This window comes from Castor canadensis, chromosome 14 (genome assembly GCF_047511655.1).
Source record: "Castor canadensis chromosome 14, mCasCan1.hap1v2, whole genome shotgun sequence".
In the NCBI taxonomy this organism is placed as follows: Eukaryota; Metazoa; Chordata; class Mammalia; order Rodentia; family Castoridae; genus Castor; species Castor canadensis.
Genome location: NC_133399.1, coordinates 92880233 through 92894430, shown reverse-complemented (window position 1 = coordinate 92894430; position 14198 = coordinate 92880233). Strand labels below are relative to the sequence as shown.

Here is a 14198-nt window from a genome sequence, read left to right as displayed (position 1 = left end):
AATAAACTACTCATAGAAATAAGACGATAAAGGAGGAGAAATATGCAAGAAAAATTTAAGAAATCTTTCCCCACTCACATCTCAATGTCCCAAACTGAAATCCTTTCAAAGCCTCCAACTTACTGATTCACTACTAAAAGATTGTGTTGTGATTCATATGTTAGTGATAAGTGTCTTTTCTTGTTTAATCTAATTCATAGTGATTAGATTCTCACATGTATAAGGAGTTGTCCACACAGAACTGTAGCTGAACTGAAAAAAGTGTTGTATCCAAAGTGGATGGACAGAAATGGATGCTCAAAAGGAAAGCGGACAAAAATTGTATCCAAAAACAAGTACAATTAACAAAAAATTCAGGTTAAATTTTTTATTAGTTTTGAAGCTTTGTGGATCCAGATACCTTTGAGGAACCAATGAATTTAGAACATTCCTGTTAATTTTAAAATCAATATTGAAATATCTGTTGTAAGATATCTATTCTGTAATTCCAATAAGTATCAATCAGGCAGCTTTTCAATGATAATATACACAAAGAATTAACATTACTTAGAACAAACAAAGCTAAAGTTATTACTTACATGATCTGTCGTCAGTGCAGCACATGGGTGATAATGATTAAAATAAATGTCATTGTTATTTATGGAACATATATACTTCTCTAAATCATTGTATCTCTCTCCATAGAGCACTATAAAAAGTAATAGTAAGATTTTCCAAATTAACAGAAATGTAATAACTGAAATAATTTTAAAGTAAGAAATAAAGTTAATTTATATGAATATACAAAACATACCAAGTCTAACTTTATATGACTGTTTTACTTGCATGTAGTCTTTGGGAAAGTTGGCACCATAGCCACCATTTCTTTTGGAAGCCATACGTTTTCCTATTGTACTGTCTACTTCTTTCCAGTATCGTTTCACTGATTGTAGCCATCTTTAAAAGTAAATTTACATATTACTTAGGCAGAAAAATGGAAATATTTCCCACAAAATTAAAGACAATTTTATGTGACTTACAGGTTGCAGATAAGGGAATTGGCTCTAAAGCCAGACTATCTGAGATTCAATCTCAGCCTCTTTATTGCCAGCTGTGGCTCATGGTTGAATCACTTAATTTTTTTTATGCTTTATTTTTCACATTTTAAAATGGAAGTAGTAGTAGTAGAAGTACTATTATCTAATAATAATAATGGAAATAATAGTAAATCATAAGCATTTCTGGCATTTAAAATAAACTACTATAAGCAAAGTACTTATAACAGTATACATAGGAGGTACTATAGGATTGGTTGCTATAATTGTTATTATTAGGCAAATAAAACAAGCTCAATGACAAAAATTAAGTTTTTCTATCTTTCCAAATGTCTACAAAGTGAGATCATAGGTCAAGGTCCATGGCTGAGAGTGTCATGACGTCACTTTATTTTTGGCTTCTTGGTAAAGGCCAAAAAAAATATATCTATCATTTCTTATAGATATGAGGTGAAATTTCCTACTCAATTGCAGATCTGACTGAGGGAGCTCCTTGATATTTCTCTATAGAGGGTGGCCAACACCTACCAGAAAGTACTAGAAAGACAGTGCTTTAAAGATATAGTGCTGTTATTAGTTAACCAGAAAGTTATGCAACTTTACAGAACCCATACACAAAGTATGAAATTCAAACAATCAAAATAAGTAAGTATTCTTTCCAAACTGAAACCCAGTTCCTACTCAGTGAGATGTTCAGGGTTACTTATGGTAGCCGACAGAGCCAAAAAAGGACATCTGATCATAACAAGGAGATGCTCCCAGATTTCTGCACCAATTTCTCCACCAAGGCAGTGAATCTATTAAAGAAAAAACTTTTTCAATTAAAAGGTGGATTTAAAAATAGAAAATGAAAATAACACTTCAAATCATCATACATACTTTCCTACTACCTGTAATTGACCATATCAAGCTTAAATAAGTATTTGAAAAAATCTTGTCAATAGAAAATCTGAACACTGGAATTTTCCTCAATCTTCATAACCAATTCACCAATAATTCTTCTTTATTTTACTTTTGAAACTTTCTTTCAAACCTAGGTGTTTCTCTCCATGTCTACTGCCAACCAAGTCATCATCACATCTCAGTTGCACTACAATATCCTCTTGACTACTATCCTAGCTGCCTTTCTGGCCCCTCTGTTCTTCACGTCATATCCAAAATGACATGTTTCAAAGATAAATTAGATCTGATCATGTTCCTAATTAAATTTCTTTCCATTGCTCATGGAACAAATGTAAACTTTTTAATAGTGTAAATAGTGCCTGGCCTAATTTGGCTACTGCTGCCTCTCTTGCTTTATCTCAAGTCATTCTCTCCTGTCTTTACTATGATCCATACACATCACACATTAGCCTTTTTTTTTGTTTCTTGAGCATACCCTTCATAGTAACAGCTTCCATATTACTTGTTTCCCCAATGAGAGAGAGAAAGAGAGAGAGAGAGAGAGAGAGAGAGAGAAGGCAAGTTAAATACAGGCTTCTTACCTTACCTTTTTTCCCTTTTAAATTAAAACTTCAAGTATGATATATTTGATATATTGTAAGAACTTTTGTAAATGCCACCATGTACCCCACCCATTATGAAAACAACAACAAGAAAGAGATTCTGCCCAATATAAGGTCTCCAAGGATATCATATGCTTTATACAGTCCTCACCTTGAAAACTACCTACTGAATGAACAAATTAACTTGCAACCACAAAAAATTCTTTGGACTAAAATAGTGTATCTTTTCATAATGTTCCACATTTCTTTGAAGAAATATTCTTAATGATGCTACTATATAACTTTGCTAAATATCTTCCATTTGACCCTCTTATATCTACATTGTTTTCCACCTCACTCTTCCCAGGAAAACTGATCTACAGATACTACTTCAGAAGGGTTCTCATGTCCTCCTATTCCATAGGGTTTGGCCAACAGATGACCTCGGTAAGGTATCAGAAGATGAGAAGAGAAGGAGGTTGAGGTTGGTTCCTTTGGCTCCCTTTGCCCAAGGTTATCTTGAGTCAACTGTGTTCCTCAACCAAGGTAACTACTCTCCATGTAGCCAACTCAGTCAGAATCTTCATTCAAGTTTAAGAAAACATTTTCTTCACCTTATCTCTCTCTATAAGCCTAGGGATGAGCTTCTAGCTCTGGGTTAAAGCACTAACCTTTGTGGATTTCCTCACACACATCTTTGAAATGTAGTTTAAGTGTACCATTTGTTTTCTGTTAAATCCATGACTGATGAACTAGCTTGTGTAACTGACATCACATCCATGACATCACATACATCATTTGGTGGAGCCCAAAATTCTTTGCTTATGAGATCAAGCATTGGATTTGAAATCTCTATCAAGGGAAACTTATGCCATAGCACTTGAATTCCATTCCCTCTGAAAGAGTAGTCTCCAGTGAAAAGTTCCTCTCGCATATGGAGCTCTACAGGGTAAACCAATATGCACTGCTGTATTATAATAGGATAAGGAAGCCAATGGTTCACTGGATAAACTATTCAGAAGAAAGTTCCTCCCAAATCTGCACTGCATCCAATTGGACAGATGCCCTGAAACATCAAGGATCTTCATTACATTAGAAAATTAACCCAGAGAAATACCAAACCTACCTCATCAAATATAACATATCTGATCCTTTTCACCCAATTTTGGCGATGAGGAGCTAGCAGCAAAATTTCAAGGCAGGCAGGGACTGTGACAAGTACCTACAAATAATAATAATATGGCATTCTGACCATTAAACATGTACAGACATAGTTATAAAACTACATAAGAGAGGCTTATGAATCATGAATATACCTGCTGATAATTATGATCTAATATTACTTTAAAAATTTGTTTCTTTAAAATTTTGTTATGAGAGCAATAGTAGGTATCTCTCATGTAGCTATCCTTAACTCAACTAGCAAAAATTCTTTGTCTTTCTTATCCTTATGTCTTCTCTTCAACAAAATCAGTCACAAGGGCAGAACGGGACCTGCCTGAAACTGAGCAGGGGAGAGGAAGGTAGGGGAGGAGGGCAGGGTGGAGAAATGACCCAAACAATGTATACACATGTGAATAAATGAACAAATAAATAAATAAGTAAAATTTGTTGTATTAGTTTGAAGCACATGAAACTTGAATTTTCATAGGTCAAAAATTGTAAAATATCACATTTGAACTTTAAATACTTGTTTATTAACAGTCAGAATTTAATGTGACCAGAGTCACAGGTTTGTTTCTTTAAAACCTAATCCTCACATAGAGTTTGGGTTAGAAGATGGTTGTTAACAGTCAACAGTGAGGGAAGTAGGACTGGGCAGAGAGAGGGATCAAACTGCCAAGAAGACTTGATGGAACCTCAGCCAAGGTGGCTCAGAATTGTGGAGTGCATATCATCTATCAGTATTGGTCCACATCAAGCTGAACTGGTCCACTATTTATACCCCTTCCTAGCTCAATCACAGGATATGGACCATGGAGGCAGGACTGGAGACATTGACAGCTGGGACCTATCTTGACCACAGTGCCCTAAATCTGGGAAACAAATCCTTCCCCAAAAGCCAATATGAGTAGCACATCTCCATGTCAACTACACAGTGTTCTATGATCATGTGTTCCTTTTTTGTGTAGTCTTAATTATTGATCAGCAAGTTCAGTAAGACAGAAAACTATCTATGATTTAATTAACAACAGGTATACTCACCATAATACAATAGTTTTTAACTATAATGAATATCCTTAACAAGGAATTAAAAATAAGCTAATTATAATCAGAAATTGCTGTTGTTAATTTTTATAAATGAGCTTTTTGGATCACCTTGAACCCACTTCTAAACAAACATAATCTAAAAAACTAAGACTGAAATCTGAAATCAAAATATGTTTCCTTAAAGAAACATGACTTCTATTTCTCACACTTTGGAATGTAACAGAATTTCATTTTCTATAAAGTCATCTGATCTTTCATAAATTCTAGGAAATTATTTCTACAAGGCCTTTTAAAGATACTGGATTTCTAGTCAAAAATGTATAAATACTGTTATGTAATTTGATATCAACTTTATTAATTACTATACCCTACCTGAGAGTTTAGAGCATCTTGACGATATTCTCTTGTGAACACACCACAAAGAGCTCCACCACTTGGCAGATTTTTGGTGTAACGATGCTGAACAGTTGCTGCTACTTGATTAACAAGGGCCTAAATGACACGGAAACAGATTGATTAGTAACAAAACAAAGTATAAATAGGTGAAATCTCAAGGAACTGTGGAAACTGTCCAAAGGTATGTTCTGCTGTGACTGCAGAAAGCTTAAAGACCCTTTTTTCTACCCATCTTTCTAAATATTATATGCTAATGTGCTTACTCTGAGATAATGGAGGAAGAATCTGGAACTAATTGATAAACTTCAACTAAAATAAAACAGGAAAAAGAAAGTCTATATCTGAAAGAAAAACAGGAAGTGTTGCCTACACGAGAAGAAAAAATAAACATGAATAGCATGATTCTTGGATGACCAAGACTTAGAAAGAAACTGAAACTAACATAGAAGGAAGGGCAAATAAGAAATAGACAAAGTTAAGTGCAAATCCCTGAGTTCAAACCCCAGTACCACCAAAACAAAAAGGAAGGGGGAAACCATTTTAAAACCAGTAGATTTCTCATCAGAAACCATGGAGACCAGAAGGAAGTAACACACCACTTTTCAAGTACAGAAAGAAAAGGACAATGAGGCAGTAGGTAAGGAGGGATGGGAAGGAAGTGAGTGTAGTTATGAAAGAGAACCCTGAGGGCTCCCTGGTGAAGGAAATGTGCTGTATCTTGACTGTAATGACACCAGCATTTTCTTTGCTACCATCCTCAAGACACTTCCCTTCTAAAGAAAAGGGTAGAAGGTACACAGATCTCTCTGTGTTATTTCTGTATGTCAATCTCCAATTATCTCACAATAAAAGTTCAGTTAAAAAAAAAAGAAATAGACAACGTTGACTTGTGCTTCATATTTGAGGGCTTCTTCCAGATGTTTGAAGCTTGAATGTAAAAACATAAAGAAGAGTAGAACCTTGCTCAGAATCAAAGGTGGCCTGGCCTGTATAATCTATAGACCTGCAAACATCTATTTCACATTTTATGCTACAAAATTTAAAACCCCATAGAGATGAACAGGTGACTTTTACAATATAACCAAAAAGATACTAGAAAGTGACATTTTCATATATTTGAGCACACACATACACACAAAATCGCAAGTGAAAATACTGGTAATTCTGACTTATACAAAGATTTTAGTATCATTAAAATAACCATAATAAAGTAAAATTACAAAATGATGCGAAAGCATATTTCATCATGATTTATGTCTGAAAACAATGTCATAAGCATTATTTAAACTTTATTAAATATTTTAAAGACAACCTTTTTCCTAAAGGAAAAAGTGGGCAAATGCATCAAGTTGTTTATGAATAAAGAAATACCAGTGCCCCAAAGTCATTCATAAAAGTGTCCAAATCACTAATCACAGAAATGCTAATCTAAATGGGAGATAGTAGTTTTCACGTATCCATATGCAGAAAAAACATCTCATTAAAGAACAATAGGAACATTTGAAAAGATAAGAAAATGTGCATGGCCATATACTGCCAGTGGGAATAAAAAATGCATTTAAACCATGAGAAGAGTAATTTGGCAGTGGTCAACTCACCAATTACATTTGTACTCCTCTTAAATGTTTCTTGATATTTTATATCAATTTTCTGCACTGATCACTTATTGCTTTTGTAATCATGAAAATCAAAAAGCCACAGTAAAGAAATAAAACACTATTTTCAACTAATCATAGTGTTAAACTCATTAAACACTACAAGATTTCCTAGAAACCAAAATGTAGTCAAATCCCATTTTTATCTGCAACAGTAGTCACTCCAACTAATTTGACTCTAAGAGTAATCATATTAAAGGGTTGTGAGTGAAAAGATACAAACATATACTTCTCATAAGTCACACTTTTTTCTCCTACATAACAAAAATCATTCTGTTTCTCAATTCAACATCAAGCAGTACTAGACTTAAAAGAAATTTGGTAAAATAACCTAGCTTGAAAAATAAGCCATCCCCTGACACCCAACAGCACATTAGATATGTTCTACAAACCCACAAACTGCACAAGCAACTCTAAGTTCTTAGGCAACTCAACACTTTCCAGGAAAGTATAGATGCTTCTCTCAATTTGAGCATAAAGCTTAACGCCAAGATTGCAAAGCTCGAATTTTTTTTCTTGTAATAGTTCTAAGGAATGGGTTATTTTAGCCTCTGAAACTGGGATAAGAAAATTCAGGATTAAGCAATAAACTGAATGACATTTACCATGTGACCGTGTGCAGTATTTTTAAAGGGGAAGTTCAGGAATGAAAGAGAATGTTCCTTTCACTTGAGCCCTACCTTTGTGGGTGCAACATATACAACCACCCCTTCATCGCTCTCCTTCAGCACTCTCTCCATGCAGTAATAGGAAGCATAGGTTTTGCCTGAGGACGTTGGGGCAACAATTACTGCCGACTCATAATTATCCACAACATCAAGGAGCTCTCGCTGCAGGATTCAGAGCATGATTTGTGTCAGTAATACAAATAACATGTTACCAAAGCAAGTATAGTAAAAATTTATCCAATATGATTTTCTAAACCTCAGATGGAATGACTGGGAGGTGGAAAAAAACTGGAAAATCTAATGACCTCCTGTCATTTTCTCAGAGAATACAATTTATTGGTTTTGAGCATCTGAAAGGCGAGTTTTATGTGTGAAAAATGGAGAATGAGCCTGAATGAAATATCTTGCTATTGGAAAAAGCAGTTATTTGTGCTTTTGTGTAGTTGTTAGGTACAGAACTGCTTAGAGAAATAAAGATCTAAGAAATAGTCAATATATATCTTATGACAGTGAACACATGGTTGACAAGAAGTAGCTTCAAAGATTTTCAATTTTTCTGTTATCTTCTACTTTCTTTATACAAGAAAGCCAAGTACCTACTCTTGAGGATGTGTGGGAGTTTCATCCTTGCAACTTATGCTTTTATTCATCCAAATGATGAATAATCAAAAGAATTTTAAACCTTTATAAAGTGCACAAGATGGAGAGATGTCCCCCAAATTTCCAACCTATATACTCTATTGAATCTGAGTCCCCTCTCAACCACACCTCAGAGTGCAGTGAGAATCAGAAAAATAACATAAGTGATATTAATGGAGAGCATTTGGCTGCCTTGTACCCTACACTGAAAGAAGGAATCAATTCTCCTGCTCATGAATTGCTTAAGGCAGCCCGTCATTATTAATATAGAAAAGGCAAAGTCCTTGCACCAGGTTGCATATGTTTTTACATCACCCAAGAGTTCTCATGTCAGAAGCTTGAACTCCAAAACAGCAGTATTGGAAGGAATTGGAACCTGTAAGAGATGGGGTCTAGTGGGAGGTCCTTAGTCACTGAAGGCATGTTTTTGGAAAGTACTTCTTTTGTGACTCTGTAGTAGTTCTCAAGAGACGGTTGTTGTTAAAAGCCTGAACCCAACCCCACCTAGCTCTCTCTTTGTCTTGGTTTGAAGATATAATGCTTTTCACATATGTGCTCCCACCATGATGTGATGTCATTCTGCTCTAAGGCCTTCACCAGAGGCCAAACCACTGGACCCACTTGATCTTGGACTTTGAATCTCCAGAACTGGAGATTCAAAGAGCTAAATAAATCTCTTTACAAAATTATGCTTCCTTGGGTATTTCATTACAGTACTGAAAAGCTGACTTATACAATTTGATTCTGAATGAGACAGTCTATTAGATTGAAATTACAAAATTGCATTTTTCTAATGAATGCTCATTTTATTAGTATTTTATAGGGTTCAGTGTATGCAGCTTCCCAAATTTTATAGCTATCAATATTTATTTTCAGTATTCTTATAGAAGAATAGCTACTATGTGGCACGTGCAGTTATAAACATATGAACAGTTATCTCTATGTTTAAAGTGACCAAATTTCTCTTTGCACATTTGTATTCTCACATATGAAGTCCTACTGACACAGGAAAAAAATCTACATGCTGCTGCATGTCACAACTGGGCAGCACAGACATCTTTAAACTTAAAATCTATGTATGTGAATTCATCAAAGACTTCCAAGGAAATGATCTGCATAAATATTTTACATTCTTTAAATGGGAAAAAAGAGTCCACGTTTGGCATTTTAAATAGCTAAGTATTTTTAAATGACATGACTCACTATTAAGAACTCCATGCCAAATGTAATATATACAGCCACAATATAAAGAAACTCTTGAGTTCATATATAATAAGAACATGTAAGATTTTTTTCATTTACAACATTACCTGCCATGTGTCAGGAATAAAGTCCTGGACCCTCGGATCTGGATCTTTTCTTTCCTCTCGTATCAAATAATGCCCCATGTATTGAAGTTGAAATCGAGCTGGCCCAATGCCAACTGAATACTTATTCCTTTTCTTCTCCTTTATGTCATCTACATCCTACATTATTTCAAAAGACCATTTTGACAGTGATTTTAAATTATAACATTATTTAAATAATTTAAATATTTGTAAATATTTGTCACAAAGTTCTGTATATGTGAAAAGCATTTTACCACTTTTTAATCTTGATGAAGATGTTACCACTTAAATCATCCCCTTAGCTGTGAACAAGTTAGTAAACATCAAGATTTTCAAATATTCATTGTGTCATTTGTGGCCACAATCTGATATATTTTGAAACAACTGAACAATCATACTATAGTGTAGAGCTGTTTTAGCAGAATTAAATATAGTATTAGTGTTAGAGGTGTGCAGAAATGCATTTAATCTGTTTGAACAGCAAATATTTTCTAATTCTAGATTACTTCAATATTGGACAGTTATATTAGTAAAATGATAACACTGATAATATTTTAGTAAAAGTATCCTATGAGACATGACTGCATTTGAGAGACACCTTATGTATACCTAATAATTACTCTATTAAAATGGGGCTATTTTAAAAATATTACCTGAGTTTGGCATAAAGAATTTGCCAACTCATCAAACCCTAAATATTTAAGGCATTTGGCTATGAGTTTCCATTCAGCTTCTTGAAGAAATTCTGGGTATTTTTCCATCAAGCAGTGGATTCTTTTCATCATTTGAACAGCTACACTTAAATCTTTTGTGGTTTCACCTTGGTAAAGAATAAACAATAAAATTTGTTATAAAAGCCAGCAAAATGATAAATTTTTATAAATCATCAAGCTTATCAATTTTAATTAAGTTCACTGTCTTACTTGGAATTAAATGAAGTTTGGGAGTAGATAAAACTAAATAAAATTTAAAAAATAGTTATCATCTCCATGAATTATTGAGAAGGAGCTGTGACAAGTTCTGGGGAAAGAAGAAAACTCCCATAGACCATGACATAAATAAGATCATTAAAGCTGAATTTTGCAGAAATTCATGGACAAAAATAAATCCTTTTTATTTTTATGTCTTCTCTATTATGTTCAAAAATACTTGTATTATTTTTAAATATCGGTTTAAAAACTTACCAACATTTCTTGAGCCTTACTGTTGACCACAGACAAGTATTTGGTGTAATCATTGGAGCCCTTCAATTCAATCTATCTATCCCAAATACCAGATCCAGACTGATAATGCCTCTCAATCTTTAGAGTCATATACATCCTTTTGATTCCTCCCTTCTGCTGATCTTTTTATATTTACCACATCAGGGCTGTTTTGCTTCTGCCATTCTTCTAATCGACTTATTTCCTATTTATTTAACAAGTATTATCAAAGCCTACTAAATGCTATAAAAGGCTACCTGGGATAATTAATACAGGGCCATTACCCTCCAGGAGCTTCTAGTTCACTTAGAAAGACAATGTATAATACTTTATTGGTCCACATTGAACATTAGAAACTATAGGTGTTATGTGAGCCCAATTGAAGAAGACTATGAGATGATTTCATGAAGTAAATTTGGAGGATAAGCAGAATTCAGGTAGATGACAAATAAGGATAAGGACATCTGTTCAAAAACTAATATGTAGTTCTGTACTCAACATGTATATCACCAAAAATTCTTTATTTATTTCTCTATATTACTGGGAACTTGCATGTACCCAGGTAAAAGTCTACATTTACTACATCCCTTGTCATAAGATGTGACCTGTGACTAAGTTTGCACTAATGATCTGTAAACATTAGTGAGTTGTCGATGACTAGAAAAGTTCCTTAAAGAGACACAAGGAACTACAGAGAGGATTTTTGCCTTCCTTCCTTTATTCTAATATTTTCTAGAATGCTGTTATCTAGAAATAGGAGGAACATAAGGCAACTTGAAGAATGGAAGCCACATGCCAAGGATAATAGAATGCAAGATAGAGAAATTGGATCACTGATGACACTGTAGGGCTGCCAGAGCAGCTGCAGTGAACTTCATTTAAACGAGTGAAATAAACCATTATGTTCTTCAAGCCACTCTTCTGATCTCTTTAGTGGTAGCCAATGGCAAATACTGATTCAATATTTTGGCTGAGGGGGAAAACATATACTAAGCTAAGTCTTATGCCGCTCACTGTTTTGCTCCAGCACATTAAATGTGTCAGAATAAAATTTGGGGGCAGTAACAGGGGAGAACCTGGGAGTCAATTGTTAAATGGATTCAAGAGTAGAAATCTCCAAGAGTGAGTAATCAAATAAGTTTACTCAAAAGAACTGTCGATTTGGGAGTACTATGAAATATGAACATTTTACCAGCTATCAGTTTACACATCTCTACTCAATCCTATCTCAACCTTATCTTCCTCTTTCTGTCCCTTTTCTTTTCTAATAGCCTTTGTAGAAATTGCAAAATCTAGCACATGGAATTCCCAGCAGTTTTGGAAAAATTCAACAGAGTACGCAAAGAGGCGTATCAATTTATCCAGAAAGAAAATGCTTATGTTTTGGAACTCAAAAGTAACTAACAAGTTTTCTGTGGGTGCCTCACCACCTTTGTTGGTTCCCTTAGTCATTTCTCTAATCGGTAAGCAGTTATTTTTAAACCTACCTTTGATTGTGTTTACAAATATTCTGTGTATTTGCTGTTTAGACTCTTTGTGAAATGTCATTGCTCATTGATAAAAGAGGTAATAATACATAAAATCAGATAATACATGTAACTCTTATTACACAAAGTTCCAGTTCACAAATGACAACCATCACCATTATATTTGTATTAATTCTCCACTTCACCAAAATAAGAAAACAGAATCACATACTCTCAGATCGGCAGTGCTCTTTCCAAGCTTTCAAGCAAGCTGTTAATCCTGCCATCTCTACTTGAACTTTCACTGAGTTGCTTTTGCATGATTTCAAAAAGTCTTCCAGGTCATTTATTCCAGAGTCTAAATTCTCTTTCATTTTTTCTTCAATAGAAAATGACAGAGCATTCCATTTTTGCTCTTCTTTTTGTTCTTCCTTGGCAAGTAACCTCTTCTTATTTTCTCGAGTAATTATTTGAGCCTTGGTCTCCTGCCCAAAAGGAAATGAACATATCTTGCAATATTCCACAATGACATTTCTTGAGTGTGATATTTTTAAGTGTATATTTACAATTTTGACCATCATCCTTTTCTTGAATAGGCATAAAAGTGTTGATCCTTAAAATTATGTTTCTTTTAATTAAAAACTTAGGACAATTCAATTTGGTGAGTATAAAGTCTCTCTGTGGATATTTTTCAAGATTTCCAACTGGTGTCAATTGCATAAACAAAAGAGTAAATGCAATGAAATGAAGAAACATTAGACCATTTCACATCTCTATGTAGTAACAACTGCTACTCTCTCTGGAATTGCCTAGCCTCTTCATTCCTCCAAAGTCACCTTCCCATTCCCTATTTGATCAAGGTATTTCTACCACAAAGCCCTTCCTGACATGCTGGAGCATCTATTAAAGCACTCATTAAGACACACTGTGTTTATAATTTTACTTGTCATTCTCTCTAGCTTGAGATTCTCAAGACAGATTGTGCCTTTTTGTCTATATGTCCCAACCACAAAATATTTAGTCCGTAATGTTTGAGGAGTGAATAAGAAAGAAAAAAGGAAATGAAAGAAAAGAGTTGATAGAAGGACAAACATAAATACAAGGGATTTTCTCTATCTAGATAAATGTTTCCAATTGACTTAAACTCAATATGGACCAACTTTTACTATGCTTTTACCAATCCAACTTAATAGTTTATAAAAACAAATTAGGGAATCTTATTAGTAAGAGAATTCTGACAAACTTTCCAATATCCTATAGTGAAGTTAAATGTAGCTGCTATCACTCTCTAATTATATAATTCCAATCAATAATATTTGAGTTTTCAGTCACTAATCTTGCAAGTGTTCTCTTTGTTCGGTCCATAGGACAGGATGAGGCCTAGCCTTTTGTCATGTACAATGTTCACTTATCTTGAGTATGTAGACTAATTAAGCTGCTGGTAGGAGAATACACTTATAAAGTACTAAGTGTGTTTAATTTATTTGAGAAATTTTTTTGAATTTCCTAATTATGGGAAGGGAGAAGCATGAGAATTTTTTCAGTCTTCATATCTTGTGTCATAAAGAAATTTTTTCAATTTGTCATTTTATAATATCTCTAAGAAAAAAAAAAAAAGAAAGAGAAAAGGACTCCTGGTCCTCACAAATAAAAAAGTAAAAGATCAGTTGAGTGGTCTCATGAGCAATAAAATTGGTTACAAAACGGAAAAAAAGAAGAATAACTTGATATCTCCTGGTCCTGATCCTGCCAGCCTGTCAACTAAATATTCTGCCAACTAAATTTCCCTTGTCACCTCCTAGATTTAAAATAGGGAAATAACTTGTTGGCTCCCTTTCTTGGTAGGGTCAAGACCCAAACTCAACAGGAAGAAGCTACAGAAGATTGGACTGTTGCTCCTCAGCAACCCCTTTTAAGATTAACAGGGACCAAAGTCGTAGGGAGGGGAAATGAGGCACAATAGATAGATGAGGAGATAGGGAAATTATATTATTTTAATAAATATTTAAAAGGCCAGATTCAGGCATTGAAATGAGGAAGTAAAAACTAAAAAAGCCAGAGCACTAGCCCCCTCTTATCTCTTTTTTTTAGCAAGTAAGATATGGATGTTTGGTT

General features: G+C 34.2%; 1 protein-coding gene across 2 annotated transcripts in view; it reads right to left on the bottom strand.

Moving 5' to 3' along the window:
* The window catches only part of Ddx60 (DExD/H-box helicase 60), a 105921-nt gene that overhangs the window by 51110 nt on the left and 40613 nt on the right, over positions 1-14198 (bottom strand). For both annotated transcript variants that reach the window (XM_074055023.1, XM_074055024.1), the window contains 9 exons: positions 12316-12568; positions 10069-10235; positions 9398-9553; positions 7461-7610; positions 5102-5221; positions 3645-3740; positions 1716-1831; positions 794-936; positions 579-688 (listed from right to left, as the gene is read on the bottom strand). In XM_074055023.1, the coding sequence (XP_073911124.1) occupies positions 579-688; positions 794-936; positions 1716-1831; positions 3645-3740; positions 5102-5221; positions 7461-7610; positions 9398-9553; positions 10069-10235; positions 12316-12568 (1311 nt within the window). The remainder of the gene's footprint in view (positions 1-578; positions 689-793; positions 937-1715; positions 1832-3644; positions 3741-5101; positions 5222-7460; positions 7611-9397; positions 9554-10068; positions 10236-12315; positions 12569-14198) is intronic.